Source organism: Electrona antarctica (assembly GCF_951216825.1).
Source record: "Electrona antarctica genome assembly, chromosome: 11".
NCBI lineage: Eukaryota > Metazoa > Chordata > Actinopteri > Myctophiformes > Myctophidae > Electrona > Electrona antarctica.
The window spans coordinates 9,128,525-9,145,805 of record NC_136792.1 but is presented as its reverse complement, the minus strand read 5'-3'; the positions used below and the strand labels follow the sequence as shown (position 1 = coordinate 9,145,805).

The following is a 17,281-nucleotide window of genomic DNA, read 5'->3' as shown; positions in this document are numbered from 1 at the left end:
AACAGTTGTTTGTCTTGTGTGTCATGCGACGTCATAAAAGGTGTTTACATCCTGACAAGGCGACAGGCTACACTTCAGTTTCATTATGGAAGTCAGTTTCGTGATGCTACAAACTGACGCCTGACGGCTACAAAAAAGTCGAGCTGGCTTCAACTTTTGCCAGCGCTCCAGTAACGCAGCGAAGCGTCAATCAATCTTATGATTAGGTTTTACCATTTCCACTCTCGATCCAACTCTCTCCCCACAATTCCTGCTCTGTTCCGTAAATGGAAGAAATAATCATTCTTGCCGTTAACCAGTTCCACCTGTGCCATTTAACCGTGCCATTTTAAGCGGATACTTGTAGCTGCATGCTTGTGTGAACGCAACAATTACATGTTCTTCGGTTATGCCTTGGCGTACTGACAACAGCCGTGTGAATATGATCAATTAACGAGTTAATTGCTGTCCGGATTAACTGGAGTTGTGCAGCTGTGCAGGCCCGGCTTGTGAACTCACCTCCAGATGAGCTCCGACTGCGAGACTCATGAGTCTGGGGATGCCCACAGCAACAGTGGCCGAGCTGCTGGGGGGTGGTGCCCACTGGGAAACGCGCACACGCACACACATGCAGACACACACAGACACACACCGACACACACACACTTAGCTGCTGTTGCAACATCACATCATCTGACATTCACTGCATTTAACCATCTATTTTGAGCAGGTCAGTATAAGCAAAAATAAAAAGAAGAAGAAGTGAAAATATCGTATATGCAAGCTATCTACAAGCTTGTAGATCGGCTATTTTTGGAAGACATTAAAGGCTAGTACAAGTGGTTAAAATGTGGATTTGACAGTGAGATACTCTCTGCCGCCTGGAGACAGACAGACATGTCAGGACATGTCCTTACCGAGAGGAGAGGGGGAGTAGGGGCGGGAGCTGCCCGTGGAGAGACGTCGGCCCTGCACCGTCTGAGGGACGTCGGCGGAGGAGCTGGGGGATCCAGATGACGCCTTGGGGAACCCCATGGGGCTGGTGTTGGAACGCCTCACCGTGCCAGACCTGGACAACAAACATGTGAAACATTAGTCGTAGAATTCACCACATAACATACAACTTGAAAACTGGTGTCTGTAAAGAAAATAACCCACGGAAAATAAATAAGCAAGACAATATTGATATAAACCTTTTATGGTTCATTACAAATTAAAAATAACTTTCAAGGAATGTCTTGGCTTCGACCCACTCCCGGCTGTGTTTGGCTTCGCTTTTCTTTCCCCGTTTCAGTCCACTTCTTCCCGCAGCCAGTCGTCTGGCTACAGACCTCAAACACACGTTTTTTTTCAGTCTACTTTCAGACCTCAAAAAACACAGCTGTCTGTACACGTGAGTCGCAGGCGTTTGCTAACATTACTGAGCACTTTTTTTGCTCTTTTTTGCTCTTTCCAAACAAAGTCACACTTTAAATTGAACTTCCCTTGTTGCTTCTGCTTTGTGTCATTCTCTGTTTATGGATACATTCACCGGCTTCCACATGAAAACAATGTGATATTATTACCGGTATACGATAATACAGAGAGAATGGGTTTGGTGAAAGTGTTACACACTGACCCACTAAACACATGCATGGTCAACTGGCGGCCCTCACCTTCACTTAATGCGGCCCTCAGGTTAATATCCGAATATTGACATAGTATTTATTTCAGCTGTGTTACAATTCCAAACATGCAAAAATGACACGCTTTAATTACTTCAGACCATATTAGTAGCTGAATGACTAGTATTATTTATTTATTTTTCTTATAATTTTTTATCCCATGATGTTGTAACCCATTTTTCACCCCTGTGTCAATTATCTAATGTGATCCTGGGCTCTAGCCAACCTAGTCCCCATAGGGGACATGGGGAGAGCAACGGACTTGAACTCATGCTTCCTTCATGCCTGAGTGTCCAAGTTGCTCCTTTACACCACAGCGTCCCGAGCGGGAATCGAACCCAGTACCTTCTAGCTGTGAGGCGACAGCACTACCAACTGTGCCACCGTGCCCCCCATGAATGACTAGTATTATAATTGTGGTCTTTTTTATGTCCATTGTGTTTGTATTTAGTTCATAAAGTTAACATAACTATAATTAAAGGCATTTGAAATTAAATTAAAAAAAAAAATTCTTCTTCAGGATTCCAATTAAAAGAAATAGCAAAAAAAATTTCAGGATTTCAATTCAAATAATAGCAAAAATAGCGGATATTTTTGCTATATGCAATGCGGCCCTCTGGAGTGAGTGTGGAACTATAGTGGCCCTCTCCATCGTCAAAGTTACCCACCCCTGCACTAACAAGCTATGTCAAAGGGAGGCAGACAGCCAGACAGACAGCCAGACATGTAATTTTACTGAGGTTAGGTATAGTTTTACTGAGGTTAGGTTAAGGGTTAGGTTTAGGCATATAGTTGCAAAAAACAAAAACTGTCAATCACAGTGACTACAACTGGGCTGGCCAATCACAGCAGGGTTTGCTTAGAGCTGCGGTGGGATCCATAATAACGAAGTTCAAAGTTCAAATTAAAGTGAATTTGTTGCAGCGTTGGAAACACACAGTTGAACATGTTGTATTGTACTTTCTGAACCATGAATGATTTATTTGCCGAATGGACAGGATCGAGGGCAGGTGTCAAGGCACTGAGGCCTGTGATCACAGGAGAACCATAATCCTCAAAGCAACATATGGCCACAGAAGAGATTAGGGTGGTAAAAAAAAAACAAGGAGATGGAAGCGCACACGCACACGCACACACACACACACACACACACACACACACACACACACACACACACACTTAAACAATGCTGCAAAGCAAGCCACCTGGCTGATAGCGAGCACAAAAGAGGTGCTACCAGTACAGTAAATACACCGGTTCCCCATGGCCCTCTCCTGTTTCTCCAGAAAACAGCCTGTTAATGGCAACCCACAACAGAGCTCAACTCCTGAATGAAGCTACCCCCTACCCCCCCATCCCCCCCTGTACCATCTGCCTCTGACTGATGCAACCTGAGCAGAAGTTACCTTATTATCTTATCTGATTAGATATGCGGCTGTGATGTTGCCACAGAATAACATTCACACCCAAATGAGTCAAGGGACACGTTAAAGAACAAAGACACTTTAAATGACCGGAACTACCAGGGGGCTGGGCCTCAGTCATCCCTCCCCTCCAACCAGACGGAAGCGCGCTGCGTGACGTACCTGGGAGAGCCGTACAGCGTGTTGTTGTTGGTCGGGCTGCTGGAGAGGTTCTGCTTGATGCGCTGGTAGTTGCGCACCTGGGTGGGCACCGGGATGGGGGTGGTCTCTGCCCGTGGCGACACCATGGCGGTGGCGGTCAGGCCTGGCGTGGGCTGCTGCTGCTGCTGGGCCAGAGGCCTGGCGAAAAGGGAGAGGGGCAGCGTTAACGGGTTGTGTGGCGAATGCCTCCACAGCTGCGCCAGGTTCACAGACGCAGGGGGCTCAATACCCATTCTCAAACCCGGCTGCTAGTCCACTGCGGTCGTCTTGTTGCGTAGAAAGATGAATGAAACGATGATAAATAGTTATTGGGGGAAAAACCTGGAACCTTTCATGTCCTAGACTAGTTGCACTTGTTTTCATCTGAGAGAAAGCATTGTAATGTATCAACTCAAGCAAGGGCCTCAGTCTACTCCAGAAACTATCCCTGCTTAAAAAAAAAAAAAGGAAAAAGAAATAGGGCCGGCTCAGTTACAAAAGGGGGCCGGGCTTCCATGTAAACACGCAAAGGGACACCCAATGAGGTTCAGGCAAGCACGTGAAAGGTGGCAGGAGGGAAGGGGAGGGCCATAACAGCTGTGCTCTGGGGGGATGGCCAATGGCACGTGCGGGGCGGTACTTCTGTTTAACAAACACAAGAGAGAGAAGGGGAAGAGTAAGGAACAGAACAGAGCTCATTTACATTCCTTTGTTATGTTAGCTGGTACAAAATGTTCTTGACCAAAAAGTCACCTCTGGTTCACCCATAGGGGGGTGGGGGTGGGGGCACATAACCAAAAACAGGGGAAAAGGGGCAGAGTGTGTGTGTAAGAAAGTCTAGTCTTATGTAATGAGCAGTAGATGGAGGATCCAGATGTAGAAGTGAGAAATACACGTGAGGCACACGCAGGCACGCACGTCGCACGCACGCACACACACACACACACATGCACACGCATGTGTGTGTGAGGGCAAAGAGGTTTCTTTGTCTAATTCATGAAGTTCTAAGAAGTGAATAAAGTCGTTGTTATCCACACTGCAGAGCAGAGCAGAGCAATGCCCACTACGTAGGCAAAACACGTTCAGCAGAAGGTCAAGTGAAAAGGGCAACTTCATTTGTTCCCTCCAGGTGCATCCAAAGGTTTATAGACTCATTTATAGGAGTTTTATACAAGGCTTCCTCTCAACAAAAGACATTTTGTAGGTCAGACGGACTGTGGCTTTAGACTGAGAGAGAGAGACAGAGAGAGACAGAGACAGAGACAGAGACAGATAGACTGGAATGCCACTGTACTTGGTCCTAAACACAGAATACACAATGGCAGAATACCTGGGCACTGTTGTAACTACAGCAATGCTTGATGTGCAACTGAAATCACAGCGGCAAGAATTGTGAGCTCTTGTAAATCAAACTGCCCATAAATGGACTGGAAATCATATTGAGTATTCCTGCAGTATCTGCTTTTTTTTGTACTACCTACTACTTTTTATATTTCACATTTCCTCCCATGGCAATAAAGCCCCTTTGAATTGAATTGAATGAGAGATCGAGGGAGAGAGAGACTCTAAAGCCGGTGACCTGTTTTTTTCAACCACCATGCAGGCTGCAGGGGGGATGGGAGCTCTGTCTGTCTGTCTGTCTGTCTGTCTGTCTGTCTGTCTGCCTGCCTGCCTGTCTGTCTGCCTCTCTCTCTCATCATCTTTTCTTTTCATCTGATCATTTATGTCTTGATTGTTGCCAATTGTCGTGACCTCGTTCATCCCTGGCAGCTGCTCTGTCTTTCGGTCTCCCCCCACCTCCCTCTCTCTCTCCATCTCATTCCACAGCCATAGTTCCAAGCTGCTCTGTCTGCTTCTCCTCTCCCTCGATCCATACAATCAATTAGGCTCATGCCGAGATCTGAGGATAAACAAGTCATTCGGGGACATGGATGTGATTCACAGGATCAGAGTGTGTGTGTGTGTGTGTGTGTGTGTGTGTGTGTGTGTGCTCAGAACGGGCCCTCCTTTTTTCCAGGAACTCCTTTGGCCCAGAGACAAGTTACCGCAACAAAAAGATCTTTGCCCGATGACATGACTGCCACGGATTTATTATTATCAGGAGAAATTATTTATAAAGATGCATGAAAATGCATGTGAGAATGGGCAACGTTTCGGTCTTGCAACCTTTCTCAGGCTGAGGAAGCCTGAGGTTGTGCTTACATTACAATAAAATCATTTCCACTCTTGCCAGTACCCAACCTAGTAGATTAATTTGAGATGAGCGCATCTTTTTCTTCTTCTTTTTACTTAAAGTGCTTACAAAAGGGTTAGTTCTGTGAACAAACTGTTCTATCAACAAAATTGCCTGCAATTTGTCACCAAATTCTTACATCACTTTTCTCCAATTAATTAACAGAGTCACTGTGACACGTCATACATACACAAGTACAACTTGTACGATATAAGTTTATGATATGAGCTTGGGCTTTATCACGTAGCCTACTGCTGCGATGTTATCAGTGAATTAACTGATCTTTTATTGCTTCATTGTTCATGTTGGTCACACCATTTGTATGAAATCTAATCGGGCAAGAAAGGTGGGAAAGGATTTCTGTCTCACTGCCACAGTGCAACGTGCGTGCGTGCGTGCGTGCGCGTGGATGTGTTCATCTATGTTTAATACCGTAACTGCCCAGCGTCAGTAGAAACCAGTCAATTGGTGTGCCCAGCTCATTGGCCGCTGCCGTTCATTGGTAAACGATGTGTCTCCAGCGAAGCTAGGAACTTCCTAGCATTGAAGGCGGAAGTGACTATACTAGCCAATCACAGCTTTTCCGGGATTTATCAATTCAATCCAAAAAGAGCTTTGCTGGCATGAGGAAACAAACTGTGTCAATTATCTAATGTGATCCTGGGCTCTAGATACACACCCTCCGCCAACCTGGGGAGAGCAACGAACTTGAACTCATGCTTCCAAGTCGCTCCTTTACACCTGACAGGGGGGAGTTTCCCTGGTTGGACGTAGCGTGTGGAAGGAACACGTTATTCCAACCACTTTCCCCTCCATCAGGCGCCCCGGCTGGCCAGGGGGAGGCAGTTTACGGACCAGGATTACTGCATGTTTTTGTGAGAGTACCTACCCTAGGCCTAGGGGACACGGGGAGAACATGCAAACTCCACACAGAAAGGCCCTTTTCAAGGTGACCGTGACTCCATCTTGTTGTGCAGATAGCATAGCAACTATAATAACCGAAACATTTGCGAGAGGATCGCCGACCACACGAGGCATGAATTCTTCTGCACACACTGAAAATTCACCTGCCAATGTATGCTAACTAAATATAAAAATAAATACATCTATATATTGTACTGTATTCTTGCTTTATTTAACACATTGAGAGCCCACGCAAAACTGCCCAAAATCACTTTCACCTAGAAAATCCATTCACATTTTTTATAATTCAGCTGACTGTGGAGACACATGCTGGAACTTTTTACTTTGAAATGTTTTATAGTTTCTGAGTTATTTAATCTAAACGCCAAATGCATTATCAATGGCGAAAACACAAACTTTGGCACCACGTGTTTAAAAAAAAAGTGTTTTGATTTTTCTGATTTTTTTTAATAAAAAATAAATAAAAAAATGTCAAAGACGTCCACAGACGTCTTGGGCTATGCACGTGCGGTAATACCCAGGACGTCCACAGACGTTTTGGGCACAAAATGTGTTAACAGCCAAATAATTATTATATATAATATTATTTATATATATTTTTTTAAACTGCCAAGATGGCCAGCAATATTATTATTTAATGGACATAAATGCATAAATGCATTTTCATCCATTTTGCATTTTCTTCAAAACGTTTTGCTACTAGTACTCCAACAGATTTCGTCCAAAACTCACATAAATCGCTACACATGATCTCTCAAGTCATGTGATCAATATGTATCAGTCAGACTGTTCATATTTCATTCTACAAGCTCATAGCTACGAGCTTGTAGATCTGCATTTTGTTTTTGAAAAATCGTGAAAATGTTCCCTGGAATGTTCCCTGGAACAACATATTTTCAGATTGGGGTCGCGGCCTATTACATTTTGGGGTTCCTTCCTTCACATGAAATAGTTTGAGCACCACCGATACAGAAACATGAGGTTTTTCAGAAAACTTAATGGATTAACCTGAACTCTCGAATTGAAAAAAGCTGATGACACAGATCTGAAGATGGAATAAATGGTAAATGGTAAATTTATATAGCGCCTTTATCCAAGGTGCTTTACATAGATTGTGCATTACATTCACCCATTCACACACCGATTGCGGCGGAAGCCATGCAAGGTACCAACCAGCACATCGGGAGCAATTTGGGGTTCAGTGTCTTGCCCAAGGACACTTCGACATGTAGACAGGAGGAGCCGGGATTCAAACCGCCGACCCATGGATCATTGGACGACCTGCTCTACCTCCTGAGCCACAGTCGCCCCTGTATACCGAATACTAATGTATTAATAGCAACTGCATGCCGTTCTACAGGGAGCGATCATAAACACGTCTGCATGCCCCGTCCTACGTGGAACGATCGTAAACATGTAAACATGTACGTAGTAGCTATAAATTAAGACGTGTTGAGACAGACATGAACTTTACATTCACGAGTTCAAGAAGTAGGCTATAGAGATAAACATAGAAATAGAAGCCGAGTTGAATGGTGAACCTATACATACACACACGTGAGCATACATACCAGACACAACTTACACATGCAATTGGAGCCTTTCACAGCCACACACACGCACACACAGTGGTTGAAATGACATGTGGCACTGAGTCATATTCAGTTTGTTTTTAGCCTCAAACCTCATCTAATCAAAGCCTGTGACCTGTTTTCACAATGATGCTATGTTGACTTCAGTGTCATTAAAAGGTTACACAGTGTAGAGAGCTGCGATTCCCAGAATTCCAAAAAACACAACTAAAGGTTTCAGAAACCGTATGTATTCATCTAAAATAAAAAGATAAATAATACATTTTCTTGCATTATGTTTGTGCCCAGTTTAGACCCTTGCCAATACAAAATATTTAGAGAAGTCATAAAACACATTTATGTGGATTCTTGTGGAAAGGTTATTGTGAAAAGAAAATATCAGTGAAAGATCAGCAGAACAGCAATGAATCACAGGCACTCACACAACTAACTGGGACTCATGCCTGTTATTTGTTTGCTTGTTTTCGTTTGCAACAGTGACTCAAAAGTTCAAAACAAACACAAACACAAACACAAACACAAACACAAACACACACACACACACACACACACACACACACACACACACACACACACACACACACACACACACACACACACACACACACACACACACGCACGCACGCACGCACAACCACTTGGGTTGCATGCTCACTTGAGAACATACCGGCATAAGCCAGGTTTGGTCTGTGTTGATTACAGGCCATTCTTTGGGTTGTTTATTTGGGTTGGTTTAATTATATCCTGAGCAGTGAAATGTGAGCATCAGTGGTGGTAAAAGTACTTGATTGTTTTACTTAAGTAAAAGTACCAATACTGCAATTTAGAACTACATCGTTACAAGTAAAAGTACGGAATTGAAAATGTACTTGAGTAAAAGTACAAAAGTATCGGCATCAAAATGTACTTAAAGTACTAAAAGTAAAAGTACTCATTGTGCAGAATGTGCCATTTCACAAGTTCAAAATGTGTACAAAACCTATTGAAAAGAGCAGATCTACAAGCTCACAATGCGTCGCAACGCTTGTAGATCGGCTATTTTCAAATGGCCGAAATGTATAGGGTTGAAGTGGTTAATGTATGATTTCTAATCAAAATTAGAGTAAGTAACTAGTAACTCAAGTTTTCAAATAATTGTAGTGGAGTAAAAGTAAAAGTATTGGAAATTGAAAATACTCAAGTAAAGTACAAATACCTCAAAATTGTACTTAAGTACAGTACTTAAGTAAAAGTACTTTCCACCACGCATAATGCGGTAAAACCAATAGTAGTTCACTCACCCTCCACACAGGGGGAACTCAGTGGACGCTCGGCGCCCCGTTGGCACTCCCATTGGCTGGTCGTCTGATGGAGAAAGGTGGAGAGAGATTACAGGTGATCATTATTACACTATGTGGATGGATTACAGGTGAAGTTTCAATTATCTGTACCGTATATCCACACTATCAATGTCCCGGTCAGGGGTTAGAGTGGCTGGATGGTAACCGCAAGGTTGCCAGTTCGAACCCTGTGGGCTCCCCCAGAGTTAGTGTCGAAGTGTCCTTGAGCAAGACACTGAACCCCTAATTGCTCCTGATGTGCAGGTTGGTGCCTTGCCTGGTTTCCTGCCGCCATCGGTGTATGAATGTGTGTGTGAATGGGTGAATGTAATGCACAATCTATGTAAAGCGCCTTGGATAAAGGCGCTATAAAATGGCTACAATGGCGTAAAAAAAAGAAAGAAAGATGGGGTAAGAAGATGCCCTGGTTACATCATGATTCACATACATAATTATTGGAAAGAATGGTGCTGACATGTGCAGTATACTGAAGACATCGCCAGCTGGATAAACTGCAGGAACTTTGCCAAATGCTTGAGTACAGCGTATATTTTGACCGCAAAATGTTGATTTAGTCTTTAGCCTTTTGGAATAACACGCCATTTAGTTTTAATCTGAAACTGTTTAGTCTTCGTTTAGTATCAGCCGACTAAAATAGCATAAAGTATTTTAGTCTTAGTCAACAAAATGAACACTGCTTGAGTGGAGAATCAGTGGGTCGGTTTTGTGTGTGTGTGTGTGTGTGTGTGTGTGTGTGTGTGTGTGTGTGTGTGTGTGTGTGGGGGGGGGGGGGTAAGTGTCATGTCATGGAGTTGAGTGAACATGAAACCAATGTTTTCCATTCCCACTTGGCTTATTGGCTTTCTAGGAATGTGAAGTAAATACATAGAAAGCCATACATAGTTTACATGTGTATCTGTTGTGATGGCATCTACACATGTACTATGCACGTGAGAAGAGATCACAGGTACTACACATAGTATATCTACTGTATGTGTGTGTGTGTGTGGGGGGGGGGGTTATATGAAATATGATCAAATATGGACTATTCATAACAAATCTCTCTAGTATTAGAGGTAATTTTCTGACAACGAGTGGGTCCCATGTAGCCGAATGCATACCGGAGTAAACAGGAGTAAAAACACAGCACATCGGAACAATATTTTTGTAAGGTACCGACAGAGAATGTATAATAGAATCCATGATCTTTGTTACACACCATATCTATGTTTAAAACCCATTCTGTACAGGAACCCCGTTTGGTGTTTTAAGCATTATGTTATACTTTAGCTATTGAAAGATAGCTGATCTACAAGCTCGTAGCTTGTAGCTCGTAGCTTGTAGATTTTTGAAAAATCGTGAAAATGTGGCGCAAATCTTTGAATGTATATTCTTTCAGAGCGAATTCTTTGTTTGCTGCAGGGGGGTTCAGTCAGGGGTTCAGCGTCTTGCTCAAGGACACTTCAACATGGACATGTACGTCCCGAGCTACTTTCCCCCGTGTGCACACGTGCGTGCGTGCGTGCGTGCTTGCGTGCGTCTGTCCACTCACAGCTCTCGAGGGACAGATGTGGCACCAGCACAAAGTCATCCGTGTCACAGGAGGAGTTCTTGCTACTGGTGCTGCCCGCAGACTCTTTGGACAGCTGTAGGTAGTTGGGCGGGCCGAGCGGGGGTGATGGCAGAGCATCTTCAGCCAACATCTGCATGTCAGGGAGTGACTGGAGGGGGGAGAGAGAGAGAGAGAGAGAGAGAGAGAGAGAGAGAAGGGAGGAGAAGGAGAGGATTAGGTCCTATAGGGACTGCAGAGGACAATGCAATTAAGAGACCAGACGCAGCAGATCTGCCTGTCAAACTAATGCAATCATCTTTGTTATGAAGAGAAATCACATCCTGGGAAAGTCATTTCCACTGCTTTCTTTGATATTCTGTACATACATAGTAAGAAAACGTGCATTACTACGACACTGCAATCCGAGATACGAACACAGACCTATATTTGATATATATATTTATTATTATTTTTTGATGTATTTTTCAAATACATCAAATCAATGCTCATTCCTCTTGTTATTCTGTGTGAAATGCACAGAATAATATGAAATGCACAGAGCACAGAAAAAAACACAAAAACGGTGTCGTGTTTGAACAGCTGTGCATGCAAAAGACAAGTTTGAAGGTGTTTTTTTGTGTTTTGAACTCACAGGAGGGGAGTTGTAGCGGACACAGGGTGAACCGTCTGTCACTGGGTTGGAAGAGGTTGGGACAGGGACAGGACACGCTGGGTGGGAAAAAACACAATTCATTTGTCATTAAAATCAATGTTAATTTAACTCTGAGAGTGTACAAATGTGTACACTCTCAGAGTTACAGACCCATAAGGGTCCATTTGGTTCCAAACTATCATTTAGCTGGGTACCCCCTGGAACTCCCTCAAGGACCCCTGGGGGTCCCCGGACCCCCAGGGTCCACTGATCTACACAGTATGTTGAGCCTTCCAGTAAGTTACTACCTGACTCCTGAACCTTCCCGTCTGATTCCCTGGATCCGGATACTCTGCCTGATCCATGCCGGTTACTAACCATATTAATCATGGCGTTGTGCATATTCAATACATATTATATTTCTTTCTTAAATTAAAAAGGTGAAATAGCAGGTCTACAAGCTCGATGATCTCCTGATTGTTAAGTGGATTAAACAATTGCAGACTTTGATTTCTTGCCTGATCATTTCAGTTCTGTGTTGTGTTGTGCTGGATTCTTACTTTGTTTGTAAGTCACTGACCATTATAGCAACGGTCAACGCTATCAGTCTAAAGGTCCGAGTGACATGAACCTGTCAACCAACGACCATGTGAGTGATCGAGTAAATAAGGTGCTAAGAAAACAAATATGTTGTACAAAGAAACATTTTCAGAGCATACTTATTTACACGCACCTCGACAGTGGGTGCAGGGCCAATAAAGATGTCATAGTGACCTGACCAAGATCGATTAAGATCGAAACTTGTAATTTCTTTTTCAATAAAGTAAACCAAAAGAATGGTACCCTACCTCCTTCCGTACAAATAAACTATGACAACAGAAACCTAGCATCTGTACAGATCATAACACTACAAACTAGAAAAAGTGCCCTTCTGGGCACAGGTCTCCACCAGGAGGATAGGACTGTGTGAGATGTTTGGCAAAATGTTTAGTAGTAATATAAACATGTTTGCCTTGTATGGCAATTGGATGATTTGAGGCATTTTGTTCCAATCAACCTGTTTTGCAAAAATCAACCTGTTGGTGGCGCTATAACAGGCCAATGTGAAAAGGGTGGGATATATTCCTCAGCCTAGTAAGAAAATGTGTGAAAGATTTCACGTAAATTGCATGCTGTGTTCATGATTTGAGGCTTTTGTTCAAAACGGGGCAATCTTGCAAACTGTGAAAGGCAATTATAGCCAATTAAGGTGGAATATGAAATATCGGACAGATCCGACTTGAGCACATGACCATAGAGATACTGTGTAACGATTTGTGAGATTTTTGGACAGAATCTGGAGGAGTAATATCCAAAAATGTGTTTTACAAAAGTCGGCCTCCTGGTGGCGCTATAAAAGGCAGATGCGGAAAATGCAGGTCAAAGGTTTGTCCTTGGCCTGTAGGGAGTGTGCATGCAACGTTTCACGCAGATCGGTGCAGTTTTAGGTAACAAATGTGAAAAGCTGCCTCATGGTGGCGCTATAACAGGCCGTTCTGGAAAATGCGGGGCAGAGGTTCATCGTTGGCATCTAGGGAGTGTGTGTGCAAAGTTTGGCATCGACCGGGTTAACGGTGCCGGAGATTAGCTGGTAACGGACGGACGGAAGGACACACGGACACACGGACGGACACACACACGGACGGAGTGCAAAACATACTCTCTCCCCATGCCTTCGGCCTGGTGGAGACAATAAACTATGACAACAGAAACCTAGCATCTGTACAGATCATAACACTACAAATAAACTATGACAACAGAAACCTAGCATCTGTACAGATCATAACACTACAAATAAACTATGACAACAGAAACCTAGCATCTGTGCAGATCACAACACAATGTGTGATTTCTGTATTTAGTTTTTTACGCTAATGACCTTTGGTACAGCACTTCAGTCAGCTTAACAAAAATACACTTCACGTATAAACGACAATATAAACATAACTAGCATCTGTTTAAATTAAATGACTAAAATGTATCTCTAAGTAGTAAGTAGTCAACAAGCAAGACGTGAAATATAACATCTTAAAGCTATCACTTTTATATGTGTTTAATGTTTATGTGTTTAACTTTGTCCTTACATTATACATGTGTTTAATGTTTATGTGTTTAACTTTGTCCTTACATTTTTTGATGGCGGACGATGGCTCCAGGAAAGAATGGCTGAAAAATGTATCTGCAGTTGGGAATAAAATGAGAAAATTAGAATGATGAAATGCTGCAGTAGTGGTAAATCAACGTGTGTGTGTGTGTGTGTGTGTGTGTGTGTGTGTGTGTGTGTGTGTGTGTGTGTGTGTTTGTTTGTGTGTGTGTGTGTGTGTGTGTGTGTGTGTGTGTGTGTGTCATTTGCAGTCATGGTTTTACTTTTTTTCCAGCAATAAACCCGTATTTGTCAGGAGTTTTGTATTGTGTAAGAGCATTTGTTGGAGCACCATGGTGACTTCATTATGAGTAATTGTCTCTAGACCAACAACAGGAACAAACCTCACTATTAAGATGCATTCAGACCTGAATATATATACACACACATATTATATATTATAAACTCATCTAGACTGCAGAACCGACAGGAACGAACGTAACCCCAACACCTTTGGTAATAATGGTCATTCTGAGTTCGTCACCATCCCTTTAGGGAATAAATCTGTGCTCACCAAAGTCCATTCGGTCCTTCTGGTTCCTCTGCAGGAGTCCCGTCAACAGGTCGCTGAGTTGCGAGGACGTCTCCCGTGGGATGCTGGGTAAATTAATCGCGGCATGATTGAGAACATGAGTGGATGCATGATTTATGGTTTAATTCTCACTTTCATTAGAGAGCTACACAGTATGGCTTTTCAGTCACCTCAAAGTAAAAGTCCCTTTCCTAAGCTACAACATGTGTATTTTCTGTGACTTACATAGGTTGTAGGTTCTTGTTTTTCTCATAAAACATCCTCAGGTCTTGTGGACTGTTGGCCTGCAAATGGCGCAAAGGTATTAGAATATGCACCAACATGCAGTATGCGTGAATGCAAGACAAAGCATCGAGAGGTTAAGCAAATTCACCCACGCACGCATTGGGATAACGCACGCACGCACGCACGCACACACACACACGCACACGCACACGCACACACACACACACACACACACACACACACACACACACACACACACACACACACGAGTTACCATTGTCCCTCTTAAAAAACAGTACCAACCTGGAAGGGTGGCTTGCCGACCAGACACTGATAGATGACCGTTCCTATGCTCCACAGGTCTGCCTTGGCATCATAATTCTGAGACATGATGACCTCTGGGGCCTGGAGAGGAAAACAGGAAAGTAAGGAGTCAGGAGGAGTTCAAATTCCAAAAGAATAGCAAGCAAGCTGCCATGTATGATGTATGTATGCAGTAGCACACTACTGAGCTAGCTATTTGAGAATGTGAAAATACTTTGGGAGTGGAGACGTGTTGTTGTTGTTGCTGTATTGAGTGTGGCGTGTGAGTAAGAAAACGTAATGCCAGGAATTGCACAGAATGATGCACTGGTTGTGTTCTGTCCTGTACTGTGATGACCCCTGAATAAAAATGTTCTTTTGGTTCACTGTACATTTGACAGTAAGAAAAATAAATAATGAATTGCATTTAATGAATTGCATTTTTTATAGCGCTTTTCCAAGTGCTCAGAGCGCTTTACAACGGTTCATTCATTCATACATTGGGAGGTGAAGCAGCAAACAGTCGACGCCAGCGTCCTCACTTTCCCCACATTCACACACCAATGGTGGAAAGCTCACACCGACTGACTCATTGGAGGCAATGTAGGGTTCAGTGTCTTGCCCAAGGACACTTCGACATGTGGACAGGAGGAGGAGCCGGGATTCGAACCGCTGACCCAGGGATCATTGGACGACCTGCTCTACCTCCTGAGCCACAGCCGCCCTATAAATGCATTGAAGGGCTGATTTAGCCTGATTTTGAATCATAGACATCGCCAATAATTATGACTGGCACACACACAAACGCAAATAGGACAAACAAACAACACATTGATTTACCATATACATGGGTGACCCGCACAGCGTGGCTGCCATCATGTTGCTCTGCAGGTATCGTGCGAAACCAAAGTCAGCTGGAGGGGCAGACGCATGGAACGAGACAGTCAGCACCTCAATGTTATTAATAGCAACACTCCACTATTGTTTGAGTCTATATCGCCACTCCCAAGGAAAGAGACTAAAAACAATGGAACAATCCATGAAATATAGTCACTCACTCACATGCAGCTCTGAGTTAAAAAAGAGCTAGAAATAGTAAGTATGGCTACCATTGTTTGTTTCCAAACATGCGAGAACTGACCTTGAACTTGACCATTGATGTTGTAAACTAGGGGCCTGTTATATATGGTCCTTGTGTAACAACTAGACAGGTTGTGAAATACTGTACAGTATTTGTACATGATAGTTGTATAAACAACATGCAACATAATGTATCACCAAAGGACAACTGGTTTAAGATTATGTTAGATAATCATAGTCTAGTCACCAGTGTTGATTTTGTCGACTAAAACTAAGATGAAAAATGTTCGTCGACTACCTTTTTTCAGTTTTACGAAAACTACATGGAAACTAAATAAAAACTAAGCTATGATGACTAAAACCAAGACTATATTATACTGACAATTTTGTCAACATATAAAAACTAGACTAAAATGTTAGGAAGGCACTAGTGGACAAGAGATCCAGTATAAGTCATTTTACACTTGGTTGCATGCTGAAAATAGCAGATCTACAAGCTCACAAAACTAAAATGTGCTGCCAAAAACAATACTGCTAGTCACTCTAGTGTATATTGAAACAGTTTTCTGTTGACCATTAATACAGCATTCATTTCTTGAAGTTCATGATCCTGTCAGAACATCTGTCAGAACATCTAAAAAAACTATTTTTGAGTTCCCACCGATTGAAATACATCGATTTGTAGGTCAGATTAAATGCATAAATAGGCTACACACCATTACAAAATAGTTCAGCACACATTTTACGGGGAGCTTTTGGTTTGGCTTTTTTGAGTCACCTATTTTGATGCGGATGGCACTGATGCCGGCCTTCTTGCGGCCCACATAGGACAGCAGGATGTTCTGAGGCTTGAGGTCGCGGTGGATGATTCCTTTGCTGTTGAGGATGCGCATGGCGGCCGATATCTGCTGCAGGAACACCCTCAGAGTGTCCTCTCTCAACGTCCCCTTGGCTGCAGGACAGAAGAGGGGAGAAAAAAACATCACAACCAACCCAGCATACCATTGCACAGTACTATAGGTGCTGCAACTGAAGTCACGTATTCTGCACATTTGAATATCGTTGCTGTCAGGAGGACACCTCATAACTCCATTTTTGTTTTTTTGGCATAAATCAGTGCTATTGAACACCCTTTACATCTGTGTGTTGTTTCGAAAATTATTGAACCAATGGAAAGTAGTAAAAAGTGCTTTGGACAAAACCTCTTAACTCCATTGGACCCTCAAAATGTCTGCTAAAGCAACTAACTCCACCACCTCTCCCCCTCTCATGGAAGTAATTGACAATATATAAAGTTACAACACCAACTTTGATGAGGCTGTAATGCTTCGTTTTAAAAATATGAGGTTTTCTTAATTTCCTGAAAAATTTATATTTTTTAATTTCCTAAAAAATGAACATATTGGAGTTATGAGGTTTCCTCCCGACAGCAGAGATATG

General features: G+C 43.0%; 1 protein-coding gene across 3 annotated transcripts in view; it reads right to left on the bottom strand.

Annotated features, from left to right (window-relative positions):
- ulk2 (unc-51 like autophagy activating kinase 2) overlaps nt 1-17,281 on the bottom strand; it is a 55,757-nt gene that overhangs the window by 11,424 nt on the left and 27,052 nt on the right. For all 3 annotated transcript variants that reach the window (XR_013791173.1, XM_079514819.1, XM_079514820.1), the window contains exons 6-17: nt 16,620-16,793; nt 15,602-15,675; nt 14,762-14,863; nt 14,459-14,517; nt 14,216-14,298; nt 13,687-13,737; nt 11,520-11,596; nt 10,868-11,036; nt 9,277-9,340; nt 3,230-3,406; nt 897-1,048; nt 499-582 (exon numbers count right to left, since the gene is read on the bottom strand). Coding sequence is in view for 2 of the 3 variants with exons in the window: in XM_079514819.1 (XP_079370945.1) it covers nt 499-582; nt 897-1,048; nt 3,230-3,406; nt 9,277-9,340; nt 10,868-11,036; nt 11,520-11,596; nt 13,687-13,737; nt 14,216-14,298; nt 14,459-14,517; nt 14,762-14,863; nt 15,602-15,675; nt 16,620-16,793 (1,266 nt within the window). In the remaining variant the exon portion in view is untranslated. The remainder of the gene's footprint in view (nt 1-498; nt 583-896; nt 1,049-3,229; nt 3,407-9,276; nt 9,341-10,867; nt 11,037-11,519; nt 11,597-13,686; nt 13,738-14,215; nt 14,299-14,458; nt 14,518-14,761; nt 14,864-15,601; nt 15,676-16,619; nt 16,794-17,281) is intronic.